Source organism: Podarcis liolepis, assembly GCF_965112155.1.
Source record: "Podarcis liolepis genome assembly, chromosome: 15".
NCBI classification, from domain to species: domain Eukaryota; kingdom Metazoa; phylum Chordata; class Lepidosauria; order Squamata; family Lacertidae; genus Podarcis; species Podarcis liolepis.
In genome coordinates this window covers 9,765,605-9,792,137 of record NC_139566.1, presented here as the reverse complement: position 1 = coordinate 9,792,137, position 26,533 = coordinate 9,765,605, and the positions used below count along the sequence as shown (strand labels likewise).

The 26,533-nt window shown below is 48.0% G+C and overlaps 1 protein-coding gene across 1 annotated transcript; it reads right to left on the bottom strand.

Annotated features, from left to right (window-relative positions):
• Nucleotides 1-25,503, bottom strand: IL6R (interleukin 6 receptor). The gene is made up of 10 exons (XM_083477205.1): nt 25,268-25,503; nt 14,669-14,920; nt 12,125-12,248; nt 10,247-10,422; nt 7,507-7,667; nt 6,543-6,690; nt 4,493-4,536; nt 3,511-3,583; nt 2,871-2,967; nt 1-1,774 (listed from the first exon to the last, which is right to left on the bottom strand). Exons 1-10 carry the CDS (start codon nt 25,449-25,451, stop codon nt 1,555-1,557), a joined length of 1,479 nt encoding a protein of 492 aa, XP_083333331.1. The 5' UTR covers nt 25,452-25,503; the 3' UTR covers nt 1-1,554.
• Between the last annotated feature and the right edge of the window lie 1,030 nt (nt 25,504-26,533).

Here is a 26,533-nt window from a genome sequence, read left to right as displayed (position 1 = left end):
TTTAGAAGAAAAAAGTAAATATCAGTTCTGTTGTTCTGCGGCAGGAAAAGAAAAAAAAAGACAGAGTAACGCTGGGTTTTGTAACATCCCAGAGCAGCAAAGTTCCCCGTTGGAGGCAATGAGTTGGAGACTTGTTTACACTGCGGAAAGAGTCCTCCCTTCCCTCTTTTGATGCACGGCAGGGACTGTGGGTAACAAAGCCCCTCGATTTCGAAAGGCCAAATCTCTGTTGCCCCCAGCCAGATTGGGGCCATGTTTTTTCCTGTGCAGGACCAGTGACACAGCCTTGTGCGCTGCACCCACGACTCAGGGACCGCACACATGCTTTCTGTGATGGAGGAAGTTTGCTGTTGTGCCCAGGTCCTTTTTCGGGCTTCCCATTGGCACAGTTGGCTGGCCTTTGACAGAACAGGATGCTGGACTCGGCCTTGGGGAAGCTCCTGTTGTTCAGTCCGAAACCTTTCCCATGGTAGGGCGGTGAGAAGGACAACTCTGGGACCGACAGTCTGGCTCAGCTAAAAGGCAGTTTTGCACCCGCTCTTTCCAATACATCATAGGATTCTGACTGCACCGGCCCAGCCATTAGGTAGGGTTAGGTGGCTGCCTTGGGGGTGAGTTTCCTGGTGGGCAGGAAGCAGCACCAAATCCCCAGAGGACTACCTGTCTTCTGCCCCCTTCAACCAGGAAAGAGTTGCCAGACAGATCAGTTCCTTTGCGTGAAATCAGGGAAGGCCACGAAACGGCACCTTGTCCCATGGATCAGCTTTGCGTACAAAAGCCCCCTGGCCCAGTCCTTTGCTTCCCTAGGCTTGGAGAGACTCCCTGTCTGAAACCCTGGAGAGCTGCTGCCAGTCAGTGTAGACAATACTGAGCCAGATGGAGCAACAGTCTGGCTCGCCTTTGAACCAGGTCACAAAACATCCTGGGCCAGCCCTGGAATCTGGCCCGGATGCCCTTCCTTGGCATGTAGAAAAGGGCCAACGATTGCTCAAAGTGGTACCCAAAACCACTTCCTCCATCATCTGCCGCTTCGGGGCTGACAGCTCCGACGACGACAGACAGTTACCTCCCTGACTTAATGAATCCAGGAGGAAAGACGCTTCCTGGAAAGAACTTCCAAAATGTAGGGACAATTTGTTGTCGGTGCCTCCAACCGTTTTCTCCGGCAGTGGGCCGGAAGAAACCTTGCGGCTGTGCGCATCCCCATCATAGAACCCAAGCAGGGACTTGGCATATCTGCAACCACCATCTTTGGCTTCAAGGACACTTGAGCTCTTCCTGATGAGCTTGAGCGGCGAACAAAATCCTGAACGTGGAGCATCTTCGGAGCGGCCTGACTCCAGACAGAAGAGCAGACACCTTCCCTAGATCTCAGCAGCGTGGGTGTTGACGTCAGTGCTACCTGATGTTGGTATGACCCAAGGGACTCTCAACGATGTCCCAGGTTCCTTGGCTGTGTTCCTGACGCTCCACATCCTTCAGGTACGTACGGTGCCCACATCTGGGGACGCTGCGGCACCCAATAACCTCCCTAAATCCAACGTCTGTCGGCTACTACGGCATCAGGAAATAGTCCGCGTTTGAAACATCGTAGGGACTGTTCTCCGGGATGCTCGGGGTGTCGACAGAGCTTTCGCTGAAGGGCGAGGCGGGAGGGGAGAGGAGAGGAGAGGAACTCAGAGGAGGCTCGGGAGCCATGAGGGTCAGGGAGTGTGGTGGGGCGGTCCTGGGTTTCTCTTCTCCGCAAGGTGACGTCCCCCATTTTTTCCCATACCTGGAACAACCAAAAAAAAAAAAATGGCCTGCTTTGAGATCACATTTCTACCATCACATCCATGGGAGGCCTGGATGGCTTTAAATGCATTCATACACCCTTAAGACTTATACATTTAAGACCCTTAAGACTTATACATTTAAATGCATCTATACACTCTCAATGACTTCCCTTCTTCTCTTTCCATGGTTCATTTCTGCATATCATAAATCCCGGCATCTTTTACATAAACTAAACCATTCAGTATTCCATTGATTATGGCATCCATCAAAACTCATTTACACTGTTAAATTTATCTTAATGCTGCCAACGTTTTCAAGTCTACACAATTCCCCCCCCCCCATATATTCAATAAACGTTTTCCAATCTTCTTTAAACTATGTTCTTCTTGTTCTCTTATTCTATATGTTAAGTCCGCAAGCTGCGCATATTCCTTCAGTTTAAGTTGCCATTCTTCTTTGGTTGGGACCTCGCTCGTTTTCCATTTGGGGGCTAAGAAAACACGGGCCGCAGTAGTGGCAGACATAAACAACTGTTTTTGACACCTGGGAATTTCAGTCTCAATTATCCCCAACAGAAAGGACATTGGTGGTTTTTTGGGGGGAGAAGTAATAAATAAAATAATAATAATAATAATAATAATAATAATTTATTTATACCCCGCCCTCCCCGACCAAGACCAGGCTCACATAAACTATGAGATTAACCCCACTCGGTGGACCAAAATGTGGTCTAACACCCCCCCCTTTAAAATCCATATCAATGAAAAGGAAATAACTCACTCTGAAACTCACCTACAGGTGGTACCTAACACCAAGGAAACTAGCGCTAATACACCCAGGAACCTCACCAAAATGCTGGAGAGGGTGCACCTCCACAGGCACATACCTCCACATGTGGTGGGAATGCCCCAAAATCCAACTATTCTGGACAAACAGCCATACGAGAAATATGTAAAATAACTAAGCAGGTATTAGAAATCACCCCAGAACTGGCCCTACTAAACATCTTCCAAGACCAAGGTTTCGTGGATTCACCGCTCCCAGTAATCAACATCCCTCCCCCCAACTCCCGAAAATTAGGTGGTCTTCCTCACCGGAGAATGACTCCAACGACCAAGATGCCAACAATTCCAGTCACACTTACAGCCATGATGAGGAACAAGTACAGAGGCGTAGAGGCAGCATTTTCCACTAGAAGGGACAAACAATCAGGGAACACAGTTAGGTCAGGCCACCCTCTTCATTTCCCACAATGCCTCCAGCTTTGCACCTCTCTGGGGCAAAGGCAGGGACCCTCAAGTCCAGGGTCCAAATGCGGCTCTCCATCTGGCCCTTGGCCAGGTTGCCCAGCAGGGAATTCGGCCCTCAGTCCAAAAGAGCCTGCCGTGGGGCATTGTGGGAAATCAAAATGGAATCGAATTTGCATTTGTGCCCCACCTTTTTCTCCAAGGAGTTCAAGGGGGCGTACATAACTCTCCCCCTCTTCCTTTAATCCTCACAACAACCCTGTGAGTTAGGCTAAGCTGAGAGACAGTGTCTGGCCCAAGGTCACCCACAAATAGGGAGCACGGCTATCGCCTGCCATCACCACTAGGGAAGACTACCTGCCAAAGATCCTTGCTCCCGTCACCCCCAGCCTTTCGCCCGGGTGATGTCCCCGTATTTTTTGCAGCCCTTGGCATGTATAAAAAGCCACCTTTGTACAAGCGAGGCCACGAGAGGAGGCACACTTACCTGTCGGCTTGCTCATGACAACAGGATGCTCAGAAGTGTACTTGGGCTTAACGGTGGTGGCAAAAGGATCAACCTGCAAGAGAGAGCAAAAAAGAAAAGGGCTGTGAAATATACTCAGAGTCGAGAGTGGATTTCATGCTCTTTATTCAGCTCATAGAGGTGAGGAAGAATGGAAGTTCTCCCAGAATGTCTGCTTTATATACATTATTTACACAATGGGCCCCACGTGATTGGCTAATTCCGGGATTCACCTGTAGGCCAATCAGGTTGTGGATTTACTTCCACCTGGAGCGGGATTGGGTGGCTCCTGTGGACCAATCAGACTGCTGCATTCTGAATCCTATTGTTCTAGGACCAATCAGACTGCTGCCTTTTGGATCCTATTCAACTCAGTACATAACAGGCTGAGTGCAGCCAACTCTGAATAGCCGTATCTCTCCATTTAAAATAAAAGAATAAATAAAATAAATTGTAGCCCTAGGAGGGGAATAGTGTGGGGGTTTCCTAACAACTCTCTGCACCCCTAATGAACTACAGCTCCCAGAATTCTTTGGGTGGAAGCCATAACTGCTTCAAGTGGTGTGGTACTGCTACAGGGCCTAACTTTGGAAAATTGAGAAACCAAAATGAACAGATTATCCATTCTCCCCCCAACCCTGACCCCACTGACTGGGGTTGGTGAGAGCTCCTGGTCCACCCACATCTGGAGGGCCACACCTGAACTTCAGTGACAGGTGGGTAGATTTGGGTTGAATTTTAGGGAAAACACATTGATGGTAAGTGATCTAGAAGTCCCCTCCCTCCAATGTTAGGATCTTACGAACCGCCCCCAACAGACAGTGGAAGCGCAGGAACTCTTTGCTTGTTTTTGAAACTACATCAGAGACTGGAGTGGGGTATATATGGACCGCTTGCAGGGAGGGCGTTCCAGCGCTCTGGAGCCACCACCCAAAAGGCCCTGCTTCTCGTGGGAATTATTTACCTCTGAGGGGACCAGCGTGGTTTCTGAGTCGCCGTCCTTGGTTTCTGAAATGCCAAGGAGAAAAAGAAGGGATTGAATAAAAAATAGATCTGGGGGCGAGGCACGGAGAGAGAGAAAGAGAGAGAGAGAGAGAGAGAGAGCTGCTTTGTTCGGCTGCAGGGACAAAAATCTATCTTGAAGCTAGACCCACAAGTCTATCTCCTCAGAGCCTAGGCATCAGTGACTCAGGCTTGTGTATGTGTTCTGCTCACCCTATATATATATATTTTACAAGAGTACCACCTTGCAGGCCCAAAATACATTTCCCTCAACTCCTCAGGAACTACAGCCAGCTTCCACACAACTGATACGTATTAGACGCATGTCCCAAACAATCAGGGATCACATGTTAAATGCACTTAACAGAGGCGTAAAGCAGGGAAGGGGAGCCCGTGGCCCTCCAAACAGACTCCAACTTCCATTAGACCATTGTTTCTTCTAGCCTAGTTTTGCCTACACTGACCCGCAGTGGCTCTTTGGAGCTTTGGCATGCAAAGCTGATGTTCTGCGGCTGAATTAGAGGACTGTTAGGAGCCCTACAGACTACAGCCGAGCCAGTCCTGACCTAGCTAACCCCTCGTTCTGCTCCTTGGCAGGTTGCAAAATGGCGACCCTTGTGGGATGTAACATCACAGAAAGCAGTCAAGTACAATATTTCCTGTTTGCCCAGAGTGGACACACAGGGTGATGTTACTGCAGCCAGGAGGACTTCCTGCCACACCTGTTTGGAGCATCCTCCCCCTGCGTGTGACCAGGTAGATGGGCGTGATCCTGGGAGACCCTATAAAGGCCTAGTCATGCAGCCATCTTCCCTTCTCCTTTCGCCTTTTCGCCTCGTTCCGTCTTGATGTTTTTGCTGTCTGCTAGCTCTTAGCCAGCAGCACATGGGCTCAGTCCCATATGGTTGATGGCATTTTACCATTGTACTGTGGAGAGTGTATTAACTTATGGTCTGTGTGTGTGGTTTGGGAGCTGCACGGTCAGGGGAAAAACAATGCTGTCCAGGGTTGTAAAGACTGCAGAGAGAATAATTGGGTGCACTCTTCCCACCTTGGATCAAATCTATGCTGTCAGGTGCCATAAGAAAGCGGCAGAGATAGCGCAGGATAGTACGCACCCCGGAAATATCTCTTTCAGCTTCTGCCTTCTGGAAGAAGGCACAGGGTTATAAAGACCAGGAGTAACCGCCTGAGAAACAGTTTCTACCCAAATGCAATTCTGGTTCTAAGCACAGTATAAGGAGTCTCTATAGTATATTGTATTTTAAAATGGGGTTTCAGAGTTTTTAGGGGTTTTTAAATGTCTTATGTAGATTTTTCAATTTCATTGTTCTGTATGGGACGATGACAATAAAGATATTGTATCGTATCGGGATGAACCCACACTCTCTTCTGCAACTACAAGCTAAAGCCTGCCTTCACGATCATACTGTGAACTGAATGTAAGTAAACTTCCTGTTTTCTTAATAGAAGACTGTCGCGTCTTTATTTTTTTTAAGAGGGAACAAAGGGGATTTACCAGGAACAAATCCAGTCTGGATTCTGGACAAGCCAGACTGGATTGCTTAAGTCAAGAGATTCAAACGAATCTACCAACTAGCTTCCTGCAATATACAGGGGAATATACTCTGCTACCAGCTCACTAGCGTGAGTGAGGAAGAACAATACTTAGTCAATACAGTGGTATCTCTGGTTGCGAATGGGATCTGTTCCGGAGGCCCGTTCGTAACCTGAAAAGAATGCAACCTGCGCCTGTGCACGTGCGGGTGGCGATTTGCCGCTTCTGCACATGCGTGTGACGTCGTTTTGCGCGTCTGCGCATGTGCGAGCGGTGAATCCCAGAAGTAATCCTTTCTGGTACTTCTGGGTCGCTGCGGGACACAACCTGAAAATGCGCAACCTGAAGCAAACGTAACATGAGGTATGACTGTATATCCTCTCCTACTAGCCACAACATTCCATATAAGGAAGGGCACAGGAGGGGCAACGGAAAGGGGCACAGGAGGGCCAACCTGTCCAGGGCACTCCAAAGCTCTCCCGGCTCCATTCGCTCCAGATCCCTTGGTTGAATTCTTCCCGGGCCCGCACCTGGATGATATGGCGGGCACCTGGCATCACGTCAGAGATGGTGTAGGCAGTGTATTCGTCCTGAAGGTGAATCTGTAGCCGAGAGAAAGGGAAAGGGGCACAGCTCAGTGGCCTGGCATGCAAAAAGTGCCAGGTTTAATCTGCGGCAGCACCGCCAGGTGAGTCTGGGAGAGACGTGTTTCCTAAAACCCCGGAGAGCTGCTGCCAGTCCGTGTAGGCAATGCTGAGCTAGGCGGACCCAGAGTCTGCGAAAGCCAGATCTTCAATATGGTACCATGAGGACTGGAAACTTGATATGTAGGGGAAGGACCAGAGCTCAGTTGTACAGCAGGTGTGCTGCATGCAACAGGCTCTCGAGGGAGAGCTGGGGATGGTTCTTCAAACCCCGGGGGTTTGCCACTGCAAATCAGCATAGCCTAGTGGAGAGCCTGTGGCCTTCCAGATGCCACAACTCCCATCATCTCTAACCAGTGGCCTGGTTGGCTGGGGCTGATGGGAGTTGTAGTCTGACAACATCTGAAGGACCACAGGCTCCCCAGCGCCGCTCCATTAAAGTGCATTAAATACGTGGTCCCTGATTGGTTGGGATATGTGTCCAGGACAGGGATGGGGAGCCTGCGACCCTCCAGATGTCGCTGGACTACAAATCCAATCATCCTGATCATTGGCCATGCTGGCTGGGGATGATGGGAAATGTAGTCCCAACAACGCCCAGCGGACCACAGGTTTCCCCGCCTCTGGTCTAATGAAAGAAGCAGCCAAGAGGCACACAGGAAATAAGGTGGGGACCCCCATTATTTCCGCGTTCCGAAATCGAGCACTGCAACTTGTACCGATTCAGAGAATGCCTGCCCTCTCCTCACCCCAAAATCAAAAGTAAGGGCAGACCTTGTTGTACGCTGTTGAGGCTTCCACCCGGTAGCGGATCTCGAACTGCAGGCGGAAGAAGGAGGAACCCCAAGAGGGGGGTTTGCGCCAGGTCACAAACAGTTTGCGGGGGTGCAGCTCCACGTTTCTCACCTCCACGTCGACTGGGGGGTCTGGCTTCACTGTGGGGGGGGGGGGAGATCAGCCAGAAAGGTTTAAAAAAACTGATACTACCCTTGCTGGTACCTTTCCCAGGAAAATCAGAGGCTCACTATGTCAGGTTCCTATTGGAAGACCGGACAAATGCTAGAACATTAGCAGTAGCAAAGTTTTTATCGGTGGTTGCAAGAACAAATAATCCCTATATTCTGAACAAAATGCTTGTTTAACCTGGAGGTAGGCTGTATGAATTGTATATTGCTTTGTAATGATTTGTTGGGTCTCTGGACCCTAATAAAGATTGATGATGATAATCAGGTTTAAAAAAGGAGAAAGGAAAGTCTCTCTCTCTCACACACACACTCACTTTCTCGACTGTTTTCTGCAACATGTCATTGATGCAATAATGGAGCATTTGTGCTGGATTCATGCTGGACCAGAGTACCAAACTCCCTTTCCCACAGGCAACACATTCATAATTAGAAAAACGAGACTTGGTTCATTCACATCTTGACTACTGCAGTATAGCTTTCTCTCTTTGATTTCTTTTCCTATTCATAGAATCATGGAGTTGGAAGAGACCACAAGGGCCATCGAGTCCAACCCACTGCCAAGCAGGAAACACCATCAGAGCGCTCCTGACATATGGCTGTCAAGCCTCTGCTTAAAGACCTCCAAAGTAGGAGACTCCACCACACTACTTGGCAGCAAATTCCACTGTCAAACAGCTCTTACTGTCAGGAAGGAAGTTCTTCCTAATGTTTAGGTGGAATCTTCTTTCTTGTAGTTTGGATCCATTGCTCCGTGTCCGCTTCTCTGGAGCAGCAGAAAACAACCTTTCTCCCTCCTCTATGTGACATCCTTTTATATATTTGAACATGGCTATCATATCACCCCTTAACCTCCTCTTCTCCAGGCTAAACATGCCCAGCTCCCTTAGCCGTTCCTCATAAGGCATCGTTTCCAGGCCTTTGACCATTTTCCTTCTATTGTACATAACATAGCTGGTGTATGTGCGCAGACAGGCATATATTTTTTAAACTAAATGGCCAATGGTATATTTTGATCAACATCATATGGAGATGGGGTGGTAAAAACAAACTGGTCTGTGAAAATGCCCCATTCCTCCATGGCATGCTCCTCTAACTTTTATCTTTATAGTCCAGTAAGTTATTTTGCTCTCATTGTAGAAAAACAAAAACCTTGCATACCTTATTTGATTCGATCATTTTAATGGTTTTCTTTTATCGCTGCACAACCAAGGATGATTTTATAACTTTTTTGTACGTAGCTGTTACATGCAGAGCAATCTGTCTTTAAGTAGGGGTAAATTACTCTAAACAAAAATTGGATCTTGGATAGTTTTCCCTACAAGTAAAGCGTCTTGTTGTTTAAATAAACTTCTCGTTTAAAATAAAAACAAAACATACAACCCGAAGGGATCTTTCAGCAAGCATTTTAAGCAATGGTTTCTTTGAATTCTGAGGGCCACAGTCCCTCCTGGCAAGCTTCCAAGGGCCGCATGCCTGTGATGCACAGGGCTAGAAGCAAAATGGGAGGAGCGATATGTAAATTTTACTTCTGTCCCATAGGCTAGACTCTACACACACTCATGCGCAAGACAGCTGCCTCCTGCATGACTTTGTCTCATCCTCTTTTAAAACCATCTGGGTTGGTGGCTATCGTCCCCTGCAGCTGGGAGTTCCGCAGTGTAACTATGCACTGCGTGAAGAAGGACTCTCTTTTACCTTTCCCAAATCTCCTGACCTTCAGCTTCATTAAAAAGGTAAAGGGACCCCTGACCATTAGGTCCAGTCGTGGCCGACTCTGGGGTTGTGGCGCTCATCTCGCTTTATTGGCCGAGGGAGCCAGCGTACATCTTCCGGGTCATGTGGCCAGCATGACTAAGCCGCTTCTGGAGAACCAGAGCAGCACACGGAAACGCCGTTTACCTTCCCGCCGGAGCGGTACCTATTTATCTACTTGCACTTGGATGTGCTTTTGAACTGCTAGGTTGGCAGGAGCAGGGACCGAGCAACGGGAGATCACCCCGTCGCAGAGATTCGAACCGCTGACCTTCTGATCGGCAAGCCCTAGGCTCTGTGGTTTAACCCACAGCGCCACCCGCGTCCCTCAGCTTCATTAGATGCTCACCAATTCAGATGTTATGAGAGAGTGAGAAAAACCTCTCTCTGTCGACCATCCTGGGAAGGAAGGTGATAAGAGTTCACGGTCGCTTCCCAGCCGTGTCAAACCATTCATGGCACATGAGGGGAATGACCAGGGGCTCGGGAAGGATCCCGAGGGCCAAATGGAGAGATCTGGGGGGCCGCAGACTGATGCTCCCCCAGTCCTAATTCTACACTTTATAGAATTATGGAATTGGTGGAAAGCACCAATTTTTGCCCCATGTGGGGCTCAAAAGCACAGCACTGAGATCAAGAGTCTCATGCGTCTAGGAATATTTGGGAGAATTTGCAAGCATCAAAAATGTGCAGGGAGGAGAGTCGGGGGCAGGCAGATTCGCTCCAGCTCCAGCACAACATGCGCCCTGGCACATGGCATACCAGCCCCCATTCAGAGTAAAGGTGCTGCTACTCACACAGATTTTCGGTGCTGATGAAACTGTGGCTGCTCAGGGCTCCCGCCAGGTTGAAGATGCAGATGGACACCTTCAGGATGTGCACGTCGTCAGCGATTCCTTCGATGCGGCAAGAGAACTTCCGGGACTTGGTGTAATAGCGGCAGGGCTGCTCGACGCCGTTCACCCCGACGAAACTAGGGGACACGGGGGGAAAGTGTGATAGGAATTTTGAGGTCTTAGATATATGGCAATCTTCATAACCGCACGTACATAGATCAGCACAGGAAGACTGACCTGAAGCCATTTTGATTCCAAAACTGAGCAAATGTACCCGGGATCAGCGCTCTGCCTCCCCGCTGTCCCCCGAGCTTGTGGGGCTGGCGATGGGGAGAAGTGTGCTGATCCCGGGATCAGCGCAGCTCTGCGCGGCCACCGGGAGCGGGGCGCGAAGTCCCGCCCCGCTCCGGATGGCGGCGCAGAGCTGCCTGCAGTCCCGGGATCAGCGCACTTCTCCCCATCGCCAGCCCCACAAGCTCGGGGGACAGCGGGGAGGCAGAGCGTACCTTCCCACTGTTCCCCGACCTGGTTCTTCCAGCCCCGCACCTGGGGGGGAAATAAATTTTTTTTTCTTTATTTCCCCCCCAAAAAACTAGGTGCGTCCTATGGGCCGGAGCATCCTATGGGGCGCAAAATACGGTATGTATGATTTTTTGGGGGGGGTGGTCTTCAGCTACAGGGTGGGCAATTTCACAAGTCTGTATAAGAGCTTGTGCACCATTGTTCAGGGTTCTCCTCCCTCCTGAGTTTGGTGAGTGGGGACCCTGTTGCAACAGTTGAATAAAGATCAGGCTTACTAGCCGCTTTGCTTCTCAGTATACTCTGGTCAGCCTCTGTTATTTTCTCCTACCGAGAGGGAACCCACTTAAAGACTCTATACGGGCTCTTGGATACCCCATAAGGAAAAAGGAGCAGTTTTTTCTTTTAACAAATTCTGTGATTCTATCTTCTAGGTCAGTGTTTCCCAACCTTGGGCCTCCAGCTGTTTTTGGACTACAACTCCCATCATCCCTAGCTAGCAAGACCAGTGGTCAGGGATGATGGGAATTGTAGTTCAAAAACAGCTGGAGGCCCAAGTTTGGGAAACACTGTTCTAGGTGATAGATGAGGCAGTCTGTGGCGATCACACAGGGTCCCCGGACGTTTCACCGTCTATTGATCCCTGTGCCACCACTTTATTTATCGCTACCACCACCCAGGCCCTACCTGGGACAATACTGAGTCCAGTCAGGGTTAAAATGGAACATAAACTTCTGTTTATTTATTGCAGTTTAACAAGCGTGTGGTTTCATAAACGGTTATCGGTCCATTACAATCATGGGGTGCCTATCCAGACCTATAACTTCCGCTACCTGCTCTCACTCACTAAACCACCTCTCAGATATTTGCTTGTCTTCCTAGCCCCTAACTGTTCCTGACTCAGCTTATTTCGCTACACTAACTCAACCTCCCCACAGACTCTATCCCAATTCACTCCCACTCCAACCGACCACCCAACTCCCAACAAACGCCTCCCTGAGCTGGTTTTATAGTCCCTCTGACTCCACCCCCCTGGGTTCTGATTGGGTAACCTGTTTAACTATTTCACCTCCAGCACTCTCATATGTTAACATCACACAGTCTCTCTGCTGATATCTAGTAGGGTAAATGAGCATTGGAATGCCGAAAAATTCCCATCAGGATTTACTTTATCAGCGCAAACCGATGTGGAAATATAGAAAAGCGAACTCACGATCGGGATGGGAATGACAGGGTTGCCCATTGCTAACCCAACAACCCCGACATCCCTCATATCAGATCCGCTCCCAAGGTTTAAATGTTTCCCCAGCCTCCACTCACTTTTTCTGCACCCACATCCTGGCTTTGGTGTGGGTGGACATCCCACGAGCCGTCTTCCACTCGCAGAAAATGTCCTTGGCTAAGCTCTTTCGGAAGCAAGTGAAGTTTGGCGCCTCTGGCGGTTCTGAAAAGGGGGAAGAGACTGTTACATGGGGGCAGGATAGGCAGCCTTCCGCATATGCTCAGGAACTCCAGTGCTGGCTAGTTAGTTCAGTTTAAGAAAGTTCACCGGATTCCCTCTGTATATGCAAAGGTCTGGCTTGTTTCATTCCTCATTTCACTTGCATGCGCCACCTTCTCAAAGCTAAAACCATGCGCAAGGCTGCTTACTCTATGGGATTTATTTTTTATTTTTACAAAATTACAAAAGCATTCCTAAAGATTGAGATTGAATCCTGACAAGACAGAAGTACTGTTTCTGGGGGACAGGAAGCGGGCAGGTGTGGAGGATTCCCTGGTCCTGAATGGGGTAACTGTGCCCCTGAAGGACCAGGTGTGCAGCCTGGGAGTCATTTTGGACTCACAGCTGTCCATGGAGGCACAGGTTAAATCCGTGTCCAGGGCAGCTGTGTATCTTCCTGCGGACTGCCTTGACAGAGTGGTGCATGCTCTGGTTATCTCCCGCTTGGACTACTGCAATGCGCTCTACGTGGGGCTACCTTTGAAGGTGACCCGGAAACTACAACTAATCCAGAATGCAGCAGCCAGACTGGTGACTGGGAGCGGCCGCCGAGAACATATAACACCGGTCTTGAAAGACCTACATTGGCTCCCAGTACGTTTCCGAGCACAATTCAAAGTGTTGGTGCTGACCTTTAAAGCCCTAAACGGCCTCGGTCCTGTATACCTGAAGGAGCGTCTCCACCCCATCGTTCTACCCGGACACTGAGGTCCAGCACCGAGGGCCTTCTGGCGGTTCCCTCACTGCGAGAAGCCAAGTTACAGGGAACCAGGCAGAGGGCCTTCTCGGTAGTGGCGCCCTCCCTGTGGAACGCCCTCCCACCAGATGTCAAAGAGAACAACAACTACCAGACTTTTAGAAGACATCTGAAGGCAGCCCTGTTTAGGGAAGCTTTTAATGTTTGATGTATCACAGTATTTTAATATTCTTTTGGAAGCCGCCCAGAGTGGCTGGGGAAACCCAGCCAGATGGGCGGGGTATAAATAATAAATTATTATTATTATTATTATTATTATTATTAAGAACAAACCAACCATCAAAAAGTGTGCAGCCCAACAATTTGCACATGAATTACAGTAAGATCCAAGATAAAGACATGGAATAAAGTGTATCAATAAAAGGGGGGGGGGGGAGAACGGTCAAAAACGGCTGCAGATTCTCCTTCATCAGAGATTTTTTTAAGCAGAGGTTGGATGGCCACCCATCAGGGATGCTTTAGCCGCACGGGGTGGGTCTAGATGACCCTCAGGGTCCCTTTCGATTCTGCAATGTTATGATTCTATAATACCCCAGCCCAAGAGTGTGTTCAGCAGCCTCAGCTTCTGCAGCTGGGGTCCCAATTTGTCTATATAGAAGCTTTATTCTCTATAATGATGAAACTCACAGGTAGAGAACACTTTAAAAATTATTATTATTATTATTATTATTATTATTATTATTATTATTATTATTATTATTACCCTGCCCATCCAACTGGGTTGCCCCAGCCACTCTGGACAGCTTCCAACAAATATAAAAGCACAATACATATTTTCTTATTTGTTTATATATAATATAATATATAATTATTATATGGAAATGGAATCTTTGGAAGAGTCCATGCTTTTTTTTTTTAAAAAAAAAAAAGCTTTTATTTATACTTTTCAAATTTATACATTTCATTAATTTTACAATAATTTTAACATTACAGTGTTTGACTTCCTTCCCCTTCTTTCTGCAGTTCCTTAAATTTATTTTTAAAATATCTTCTGCATATCCAAATTCATTTAATTTGCTCGTTTAATTACCTACTTTGAATTAAATGATCCACTCTTATGAAACTGCAGGTTAATACAATAATCCTGCCAATGTTTCTTTCTGTTTGCAATTTATCTGTAAATTACACACACACACACACACACACACACACACACACACACACACACTTTCTTATCCCTTTGGAGCTATGCTGTATCTCTGTAATTCTCTTTCCAGGCTGTGGCATTTTACGGTTTAAATGTCTGGTTCTTATTTTATTTCTCTTTGTTATGTTGCACTATTTATTATTATCATTATCATTATTATTAGTTAACAAATCATATATCCCCTAAAACATCCGAGCCACACCAGGAAGCATCTCCCATCCTTCCCAGGCGAACAGAACACGAATAACAAGTGATTATACCGTTGCCCGAGGAGGGTGCAATGGGGGGGACGGAGGAGGGGGCGTGCTCTGGAGAGAGGGGGCGTGGTCACGAGGAATCCCGAGGGCCAGGTGGAGAGGTTTGGTGGGCCACATTGGGCCTGAGACCCCCCTGTCCTGGCTCAGGCCCTGGGAAATCCATTCCAAGGAAGAGGGAGGGCGGTAAAAGTGTCTCCCTCACCTTCTACCATCAGGCGCAGGGAGCTAAGGAGTCGGCGGCTGTCGGTGTAGCAAGCGTAGCGGCCGGAGTCACTGAAATACACCGACGGCAGGAAGAGGCTGGGTCCGGGGATCACCTGCCTGCCGGTGGATGCGCTCAGGTTCCTTCCATTGAACATCCAGTGCACCTGAGTGATGTTCTCTAGCTCCCCCTCCAGGCAGGGCAGGGTGACGTTCATCCCTGGCTGAACCAGAATTGTATTGGGAGACACAGCTGGGGGTGGAAATAATGAGGAAAGAAGAGGGAAAAAATGGTCGTCAGGTTATTTCCCCAGAGTCGTTTATCCTCTCTTCCCTGAGCTGAACCGAATAGAGTAATACCTCGCGTTACAGACGCTTCAGGTTGCGTGTTTTCGGGTTACGGGCCGCCGAAACCTGGAAGTACAGTGGTGCCCCGCAAGACGAATGCCTCGCAAGACGGAAAACCTGCTAGACGAAAGGGTTTTCTGTTTTGGAGGTGCTTCGCCAAACGAATTTCCTATGGGCTTGCTTCGCAAGACGAAAATGCCTTGCGAGTTCCTGCGGGGTTTTTCCCCTCCCCCCTTTTTCTAAGCCGCTAAGCCACTTATCAGCTGATCCGATAAGCTGATAAGCCGCTAAAAGCCGTTAATAGCGCTAATCCGCTAATCCGTCAATGGGCTTGCTTCGCAAGACGAAAAAACCGCTAGACGAAGAGAATCACAGAACGGATTCTTTTCGTCTTGCGAGGCACCACTGTACTGGAACAGGTTACCTCCGGGTTTCGGCAGCCGCGCATGTGCAGAAGCACGAAATCGCACTTTGCGCATGTGCAGAAGTGCCGAATCGCAAGCCGCGCGTGCGCAGACGCACTGCTGTGGGTTGCGAAGGCTGCGGGTTGCGAACATGCATCCCACACGAATCACGTTCTCAACCCAAGCATCCACTGTATACAGAAATCATAGAGTCGTAGGGCTAGAAGGGACCCTGAAGATGGTCTAGTTCATGAATATGCAGCTGTCACACGCAGGGATGGAGAACCGGGCGCAAGCTAGCAAAATGAATTTCAATAGGGACAAATGTTCAGATTCTGCACTTCAGCAGGAAGAACCATGTGCACAAATATAGGATGGGGGAACACCTGGATTACTAGCCGTAAATGTGAACAGGATCTTGGGTTCTTGGTGGGCCACAAGCTTAGCATGAGTCAACAGCCGCCCCCAAAAAGGCTAATGCTATTCTAGGCTGCATCAACAGAAGTCAAGTGTCCAGATCAAGGGAAGTCATGTTGTTGTTGTTTAGTGGTTTAGTCGTGTCCGACTCTTCGTGACCCCCTGGACCAGAGCACGCCAGGCACTCCTGTCTTCCACTGCCTCCCGCAGCTTGGTCAGACTCATGCTGGTAGCTTTGAGAACACTGTCCCACCATCTCATCCTCTGTCGTCCCCTTCTCCTTGTGCCCTCCATCTTTCCCAACATCAGGGTCTTTTCCAGGGAGTCTTCTCTTCTCATGAGGTGGCCAAAGTACTGGAGCCTCAGCTTCAGGATCTGTCCTTCCAGTGAGCACTCAGGGCTGATTTCCATCAGAATGGAGAGGTTTGATCTTCTTGCAGTCCATGGGACTCATAGTACCACTCTATTCTGCCTTGGTCAGACCACACCTGGAGTCCTGTGTCCAATTCTGGGCACCACAATTTAAGATGGATGTTGACAAGCTGCAAGGTGCACAAAGGAGGGCAACCAAGATGATCAAGGGTTTGGAAACTAAGCCTTATGAGGAGCGCTTGAAGGAGCTGGGCATGTTTAGCCTGGAAAAGAGGAGGCTGAGAGGAGATATGATAGCCATCTTCAAATATCTCAAGGGCTGTCCCATGGAGGAGGGAGCATGCTTGTTTTCTCCTGCTCTGGAGGGTAGGACTCAAACCCTTGGCTTCAAGTTTCAAGAAAGGAGATTCCGACTAAACATTTGGAAAAACTTTCTGACAGCAAGAGCTTTTCGGCAGTGGAACAGGTTCCCACAAGAGGTGGTGGACTCTCCTTCCTTGTCATAATAATAATAATATAATCATTTATTATTTATGTCCCACCCATCTGGCTGAGTTTCCCCAGCCACTCTGGGCAGCTCCCAATCAAATGTACAGCATTAAATATTAAAAACTTCCCTGAACAGGGCTGCCTTCAGATGTCTTTTAAAGATAGGATAGCTGCTTATTTCCTTCACATCTGAAGGGAGGGTGTTCCACAGGGGGGCCACTCCCGAGAAGGCCCTGTGTCTGGTTCCCTGTAACCTCACTTCTCACAGCAAGGGAACAGCCAGAAGGCCCTCAGCGCTGGATCTCAGTGTCCGGGCTGAATGATGGGGGTGGAGACACTCCTTCAGGTATACTGGACCAAGGCCGTTTAGGGCTTTCAAGGTCAGCACCAACACTTTGAATTGTGCTCGGAAATGTACTGGGAGCCAATGCAGATCTCTCAGGACCGGTGTTACGTGGTCCTGGCGGCCAGTCCCAGTCACCAGTCTAGGTGCCGCATTGTGAATTAATTGCAGTTTCCAGGTCACCTTCAAACGTAGCCCCACGTGGGAGCGCATAGCAGTAGTCATGGACGCTTTAGCTGAGATTCTTGCATTGCAGGGGGTTAGACTGGATGACCCTTGGGGTCCCAACTCTAAGACTCTAGGATTCTATGAACCTGCAACCTTGGTGTTATCAGCACCACACTGTAACCAACTGAGCTATCCAGGCTGACTTCAACACATTAAGATAGATAGATAGATTAGATAGATAGATACAGTGGTGCCCCGCAAGACGAATGCCTCGCAAGACGGAAAACCCGCTAGACAAAAGGGTTTTCCGTTTTGGAGGTGCTTCGCAAAACGAATTTCCTATGGGCTTGCTTTGCAAGACGACAATGTCTTGCGAGTTCCTGCGGGGTTTTTTCCCCTCCCCCCCTTTTTCCCAAGCCGCTAAGCCGCTTAACAGCTAATCCGCTAAGCCGGATGAACTATGGAACTCTCTGCCACAAGAGCCACTGATGGAGAGTTGCCAGTGTGCTCAGGTCCTGTTTGAAGGTTTCCTATTGAGGCATCCGGTTGGCCGCTGTGAGAGAAAGATGCTGGACTGATTGGGCCTTTATTAAGTCCAACCCATCAGGGCTCTGAACCTCAGCTCCTTGGAATCATGAGTGGGGAAATAATAATATAATAATAATTTATTATTTATACCCTGCCCATCTGGCTGAGTTTCCCCAGCCACTCTGGGTGGCTCCCAATCAAGTGTTAAAAACAGTACAGCGTTAAAAGTGCTATAGGCCAGGATATTAATAGGCAAGATATTAATAGGCAATAGGATATTAATAGGCAATATGATATTGATATTAATATTAATAGGCAAGATGTTAATAGGCAAGATGTTAAATTGTTCTTATATGCAACAATAGCGGCAAGAATATTGTTAGCCCAGAAATGGAAGCAGGAAGAAATTCCGACAAAAGAAGAATGGCAGACGAAATTAATGGACTATGCAGAATTAGCTAAAATGAGAGGAAGGATTCAAAACCTGCCGGACCAGAGATTTACAGAAGATTGGAAGTATATGAATTACTTGAAGAGCAACTGTAATCAACAAATTACGCTAGTAGGACTACAAGAAGTTTGGTAAGGAGGAATATACGAAGTGTTACAAAGTAGAAAAAGATAGAGATAATTGGTTACGAGTTTGAAATGTAATAGGGAAAATAAGAAATGCATACTAAGAGATTAGATTGGAAAATTTTCAGACAGGACTGATGGAAGTCAAAAAATCAAATAAGATGTAAAAGTATGTTTAATTACTGTTGAAAATGGTATGTTAAAAAACTAATAAAAAATTATATTAGGAAAAAAAAAACGAGTAGGGAAAGTGTTGTTGCGCTCATTTCCTGTTTACATCTGTAGACATCAGGCTGGCCACCGTGAGAACAGGACAGGGGCCTCAGATGGGCTGCTGGCCTGATCCTGCAAGCTCTTCTTCCTATTTCTAAGCTGGAGAAAGGGGCAAGGCTAGCAGCCAGCTGGCGTCCTAAAGCAGAAGGTCTCCTAGGAGGATATGCTGCAACATTTTGTTGCAAACCCCACTTTCCCACACAGTTTACATAAACAAGCCAGGCAGATTAATTCATTCTGGCTGGTTGGTAACCTGTTTGTGTGTCGGGGGGGGAGGGGGGGCACAGTCACCTCCGCATTGCTTTGCCCACCCAGTAAATATTGACAAAAGCTACCTTCACCTTTCCAGGAGTGGTATCCTAGCAACAGGAAAGGACACGCTGTGCAGGGGGAAAGCACCTCCCCACACCTTGCTCTATGGAGCCCCTCCAGTGGCGAAATCCACCACTTAGCATGAGTGGTACCCAGGTTACATCAGAGGCCCTCATCCACAGCATACAGTCCAAGCATATTTCACGCACATAGCTTCCCCAAAGGGATTTTGGGAAATGTAGTTAACTCTGCATGTACTCCGTATAGCTAAAGCTATGGTTTTCCCAGTAGTGCTGTAGGGAAGTGAGAGCTGGACCATAAAGAAGGCTGACTGCCGAAGAATTGATGCTTTTGAATTCTGGTGCTGGAGGAGACTCTTGAGAGTCCCATGGACTGCAAGAAGATCAAACCTCTCCAGTCGGAAGGAAATCAGCCCTGAGTGCTCACTGGAAGGACAGATCCTGAAGCTGAGGCGCCAAGACTTTGGCCACCTCGTGAGAAGAGAAGACTCCCTGGAAAAGACCCTGATGCTGAGAAAGATGGAGGGCACAAGGAGAAGGGGACGAGAGAGGACGAGATGGTGGGACAGTGTTCTCGAAGCTACCAGCATGAGTTTGACCAAACTGCGGGAGGCAGTGGAAGACAGGAGTGCCTGGCGTTTTCTGGTCCATGGGGTCACGAAGAGTCGGACACGACTAAACGACTAAACAACATCAAAGTTTACTCTGCAAAGAGCTACACTTCCCAGCCCATTAACAAACAACAGACTATCGCTGGAAGAATTGCAGCAGCTGCCAATCAGCTATCAAAGTAAGTTCTACAGTAGGTGCCAGTCTTGGCGGATAAAGCCCTATGAAGCTTGGAACAAGGATACCTGAAATATTGTCTCATGTTGTTGTTGTTGTTGCCATATGTGACTGAATCACTAAAGGCAGTTGTGTGAGAGAAAGAGCGGCCTGGAATAACAACAACAACAACAACAACAACAACAACAATAATAATAATTTGTACCCCGCCCATCTGGCTGGGTCTCCCCAGCCACTCTGGGCAGCTTCCAACAAAGATTGAAAATACAATAACCCATTAAACATTAAAAGCTTCCCTGCCTTCAGATGTCTTCTAAATGTCAGGTAGTTGTTTATCTCTTTGACATCTGATGGGAGGGTGTTCCACAGGGCGGGCGCCACTGCCGAGAAGGCCCTCTGCCTAGTTTCCTGTAGCTTCGCTTCTCACAGCGAGGGAACCGCCAGAAGGCCTTCAACACTGGACCTCAGCGTCTGGGCAGAACGATGGGGCTGAAGACGCTCCTTCAGGTATACTGGACTGAGGCCGTTTAGGGCTTTAAAGGTCAACAGCAAAAAAATTGAATTCTGCTATCTATCTATCTATCTATCTATCTATCTATCTATCTATCTCTATCTGTCTGTCTATCTATCTGTCTGTCTAGCTATCTATCTTACCAAACAATGATTCCCCAAAACGGTCCATAGATGATAGACAGACAGACAGACAGACAGACAGACAGATAGATAGATAGATAGATAATCAATCAATCAATCAATCAATCATCTATGGACCGTTTTGGAGAATCATTGTTTGGTAAGCAGAACCAGTCCTTCATCTTCCTTTTTGAAGCCATCCAAGTTGGTGGCCGTCCCAGCCTCCTTGTGGAAGTGAGTTCCACAGTTTAACAATGTGTTGCACTTCCATTTGTCCTGACCCTTCCAGCATTCAATTGCCGCTCTGTGAAGGGAATGGAAGGAGCCTAACAACTCCCTTAACCAAATGACAGCTCTCAGGATTCTTTGGGGACGGCCAGGGGGGGTGGGGGTGGAGAACCATGCCTACTTAAAGTGGTATGATACTGCTTTAAATGTATAGTGTGGACAGGCCTCTCCTCTCGGTCGGAGGCCTGCAGGTTCCTTGCCCTTTCTTGCTGTCTCTCCTCCCGTTGCTCTTGAGCTGAATTAATCTGCTTTTGGGAACCCAGCTGGGCTGTGGGGGGGGGGAGTGATTAGCATCTTGGGGGAAAGGTCATTTTTGGGGGGTGTATCTATCGCTGAGTGGGCAACACAGCCCGCACCCCCTCTGCCTTTCCCTGCTGCGTTGCCGAAACCCGGGATGCAACGAAATGTCAACAGCCCAAAGCAAACAGTCCGTTCACCTCCCTGGGCTGGCCTCTTCACCCTTCCTGGTCCTCTGCCAAGAACAGTCGGTACTTGGCCACGGAAAGATCACGGCGCTCTGCTAATCCGGGAGCTTTCATCGCATGGATTCAGGGAAGAGGGACACAGTGCCCACAACCAGACTTAGGCCCAGACTATCTGAAAGATCTTATCCTCTCATACCGATCTGCCAGGGCTCTGAGATCTCTCAGTTCCATCACCCCCACAGTCCCAAATGGTGAGGACGTAGGACAGGGCCTTCTCAGTGGCTGCCCCCAAACTGTGGAACTCCTTTCCTCAGGAAGCTAAACTGGCTCCCTCCTTGCTGTCTCCCTGCCAGCAAGCAAATGCTGTTTTATTCCACTAGGACTCGTGAATGTGCTTTTAACAGTGCCGCCCCATTTTCACTGCCCACATATTAATAAGATTTGGGTGGTGTTTTTTTTAAAAAAATTGCTTTAATTTTATTATTACGCTTTGATGATGATCTTTTATATGTTTGTAGCTTTTTCGTTTTTGACCTGTGTTGTTTTTAATTTCCCTAAGCCACCTTGAGTCCCAGTCTGGGGGAAAGGCAGTGTATAAATAAATATCTAGAGAGTGGCGCGGATAATGCCAAGGTTGCCGGTTCAATCCCCATAAGGGACAACTGCCTTGCAGGGGGTTGGACTAGATGACCCTCAGTGTCCCTTCCAACTTTATGATTCTATGATGATCAGTATCAAACAGGTGTGGGGAGGCTCTGGCCCTCCAGGTGTGCCTAAACTACGACTCCCATCATCCCCTGCTATTAACAATGTTGGCCTTCTTTTAAAGCAAAAGCCTTTTTTTTAAAAAAAAGAAAAAGGTTTTAAAGTTGTGCTGAACTATTTGGACCCCTCTTCTTATTTTAATAGATTTAGTTTTATTTCGTTTTAATTCTGTTATGGCTTAATTTTTTTTAAACGAACCTCTTCTACATGTTTTTATCCGTGTTGTTTTTAATTTGTGTAAGCGGCCTTGAGTAAATATAAGGATATATTTATAATAATATAAGGAAGGATGTGAATAAATATAACAGCAGCAGAAGCAGCAACAGCACAGTTTCCACAGTATGATTTGGGGCTTGATCCTGGCATACCGAATGGCATATTAGCTACAGAAAGACAACACAACTGCGGTTTCGTTATCGACATAGGAGGAAGAGGAGCCACACAGAAAGATTTTTTTTTTAAGGTTTCTAAATCGAGCCTCCTGCCTTCTTCCTGCTGTTGGTTTTCTTTCTTCAGAACTTAAAAGATCTGGTTTGCATGCAGGAGGTCTATGGTTCGAATCCTGACACTTCCAGGTAGGACTAGGGAAAGACCTCTAAAACCCTAGAGATCTGCTACCAATCAATGTAGACGGAGAGAGATCATAGAATCAGAGAATCAGAGAGTTGGAAGAGACCACAAGGGCCATCGAGTCCAACCCCCTGCCAAGCAGGAAACACCATCAGAGCACTCCTGACATATGGTTGTCAAGCCTCTGCTTAAAGACCTCCAAAAAAGGAGACTCCACCACACTCCTTGGCAGCAAATTCCACTGTCGAACAGCTCTTACTGTCAGGAAGTTCTTCCTAATGTTTAGGTGGAATCTTCTTTCTTGTAGTTTGGATCCATTGCTCCGTGTCCGCTTCTCTGGAGCAGCAGAAAACAACCTTTCTCCCTCTTCTATGTGACATCCTTTTATATATTTGAACATGGCTATCATATCACCCCTTAACCTCCTCTTCTCCAGGCTAAACATGCCCAGCTCCCTTAGCCGTTCCTCATAAGGCATCGTTTCCAGGCCTTTGACCATTTTGGTTGCCCTCCTCTGGACACGTTCCAGTTTGTCAGTGTCCTTCTTGAACTGTGGTGCCCAGAACTGGACACAGTACTCCAGGTGAGGTCTGACCAGAGCAGAATACAGTGGCACTATTACTTCCCTTGATCTAGATGCTATACTCCTATTGATGCAGCCCAGAATTGCATTGGCTTTTTTGCATGGACCTATGATTTGATCATTTTTTTAAAAATGGTTCATATCAATATAATAATGAGAATAAATAATAATAAATAATTCTCAAGAGCAGCAGGTCTGAACACATGTCATCTCTGGAAGCAGAGAAGGTCACTTTCCATTGACGACTGGAATATGGATGAGTCAGTTAAACTGGCAAATGTAATTAGTGCTGGAGAAAGTTGTTCAGCTGTCTGAACGGCTTAGGAGTCAGAAAACCCGCTGCTGCTTCTGCAGCAAATTGTCCTGAGACCCACCAGCTTCCGCCTGTCCTCAATGTAGTTTCATTGTTCTATAGATAAGGCAGGCAAGGCGGTGTACAACACACATCTCCCCCAAGAAAAGACTCTGGAGAACTGTAGTTTTAAGGCGCTGGGAATTGTAGGATTGTCAGAGGCAATCTACGGTTCCCGGGGTTCTGCAGGGGATGCAATGTGGTTTAGATATTTGGTGCGCCCGCAACCACAGATAAGATAGCCCTTATCTTCCTCTATCCTGCTGCAACCACCATTCGGAGCCGGCGGCGCGATCATTCAAGAATCTCAAACCACTTCTCCCCTCCAGCCTATTCTCACAGACAGAAAACTCAGAGGTGTGTGGTCTTCCCAAAGGTGACTCCATTCCCACAATTGGGAGCCAGGATTCCTGGCCTTCCACTCTCCCTCTGCCACTTCCTGCCACTCTCAAGCACTAACCACTAGGCGCCACATCTGTGCCGTCTCCTCCATCCAGACCCCTAAACGCCAGCCCCTTCCACAAGGCTCAACGACAAGTTATGGGAAGAAAAAGAAAATAGAGAACCAACAATTCAGTTTCTCCAAACTTTTGAGGGGTGGGTGCACACACAATTTGCGCGCGCGCAATTTGCCAGATTAAATGTGCCAAACTGAAATTGCGGAGGCTTCACCTTTCCATTCACTGCCTTATTATCCCAATAAATCTCCACCGACAGAAAGCCCTTTGAAGGAGTGTGGTACAGTGGTTAGAGCAGCGATGGGGGGGGGGGCCTGCGGGCACCTTCCATATATACTCAGGCTGCAACTCAACTCATATGTAAGAAATCAATATTTGAGCATCGCAGCGTCTGAACTTTGAAACTCCCTGCCTATTGATGTTACCCTTTTGTTTTACTCTTTTTTGCACCTGCTATGAACATTTTTGTTTTAGTCAAGCCTGTCTAGAAATGATGCGTGAGTTTGAATCTTGTTTTTAGCTTATCGTTGGTTTTAACAATTTGTTGAATATTTCTGGATTTTTGGCTCTTTTTAACTGGCTGTTCTTAAGACGAAACTTGACCCCAGGGTAAAAGTGTCCTGAGGCACTTCCTTTAAAATTTCATTCTGTCAGCTTAGCCTGCGTACTTCCTTGCTGTGAGGGTCAAACGATGGGAGAAGCAACAGAGAGATCGATCATATAATAAATTTAATTAAGTTCATCCTGACAGGGCAGACAATCTCTTGCTCTTAAGAAGAAACATACCCCCAGTTCGCGTTTCCATAACATGCCATTTTCTCTCAGCCTAACCAACCTACAGGGCTTTTGTGAGGATTAAATTAGAAATAAATCTAATAAATAAATTTAATACATTTCCTCCTTACAGGAGGAGTTGTTTGAAACGTGCCCCCAGGATAAAAAAGGGAGACACTCCCCCCCTAATTTTTCATTCTCTCAGCCTAACCTACCTAAGGGGTTGTTGTGAGGATTAAATGAAAGGAAAAATAAATCTAATAAATAAATTTAATACATTTCCTCCTTACAGGAGGAGTTGTTTGAAACGTGCCCCCAGGATAAAAAAGGGAGACCCCCACTAATTTTTCATTCTCTCAGCCTATCCTCTCCCTCACAGGGTTGTTGATAGGATCAAACGAAGGGAAACACAGAAAAAAAGCTTCAAAAATTCATCCTTACAGGGCACGCACCTCTCGTTCGAAACATGCCTCCACGATTTATTTTTAAAGGAGATTTCCCTTTATTCCCCCCCCCCCTTCTCTCTCAGCCTAACCTACCTCGCGGGGCTGTTGTGAGGCTCAAAGGGGACAGATCGCAGGGCGCAATCATTGGAAAAAAGCGCATTTTTGCAGGGCAAAGGACTGGGGGACTGGCTCGTTTCCGCAGCATCGCGCAAATATTTAAGCCGTGCCAACCCAGCCATGCCATGGGCGAAACAAGTCTCTTTTTCTCACCCGGCTTCGGGCACAGCTGCTCCTGGTCCACCAAGCCGCTTGCAGCCGCGACCAGCTGCGCCACCCAGGAGACCCCCAGCAGCCACATGGTGCCAGGCAGGTGCCAGCTGCTGCGGCCGCCGCCCCCCCGGCTTCTTCCAGCCAGACCCCCCGGGCTGCCGTGCCACCTTCGCCTTGGCACCATCCTCGCCCAAGCAGCGAAGCGTTTGAGGAACTGTCCCGAGGCTTGGAGGCTGCTGCTGCTGCTGCTGCTGCCTGCCTGGCTGGCAGCGTTGCTCTGGTTGGTTGTGCAAGCCGGGGCGGGGAGGTGGGTTGTGCAATGGGGTGGAGCTGAAAGGGGAAGCAGGGCTGGGGGGCAGAGTGACAGCGATGGGGTGGGGAAGAACCCTCCGCAAGAGAGGCCGCCCCAAACCCCTTGGCTCAGCGTTTTATTTTTAACTTCTGTTTTTAAATTTGAAAGGAGAGGCGCTAGATCTCATGGAGGAAATCTGGGAAAGGCCCTGCCGCCCAGAACCATAGAATTGCAGTTTGAAAGAAAGAAATTGCAGTTTGAAAGAATTGCAGTTTGAAACTACTATCTGTAGTTTGAAAGAAGGGCTGTCTAGTCCAGGGGTCAGCAAACTTTTTCAGCAGGGGGTCGGTCCACTGTCCCTCAGACCTTGTAGGGGGCCGGACTATATTTTGAAATAAATAAATAAATGAACGAATTCCTATGCCCCACAAATAACCCATAGGGTGGCGCTGTGGGTTAAACCACAGAGGCTAGGACTTATCGATCAGAAGGTCGGAGGTTCGAATCCCCGCGACGAAGTGAGCTCCCGTTGCTCGGTCCCTGCTCCTGCCAACCCAGCAGTTCGAAAGCACATCAAAGTGCAAGTAGATAAATAGGTACCGCTCCGGCGGGAAGGTAAACGCCGTTTCCGAGCGCTGCTCTGGTTCGCCAGAAGCGGCTTAGTCATGATGGCCACATGACCCGGAAGCTGTACGCCGGCTCCCTCGGCCAGTAAAGCGAGATGAGCGCTGCAACCCCAGAGTCGGCCACGACTGGACCTAATGGTCAGGGGTCCCTTTACCTTTACAAATAACCCAGAGATGCATTTTAAATAAAAGCACACATTCTACTCATGTGAAAACACCAGGCAGGCCCCACAAATAACCCAGAGATGCATTTTAAATAAAAGGACATATACACCAATAGCCAGAACGTCCACGGGCCATATTTAGAAGGCGATTGGGCCAGATCCGGCACTCGGGTCTTAGTTTGCC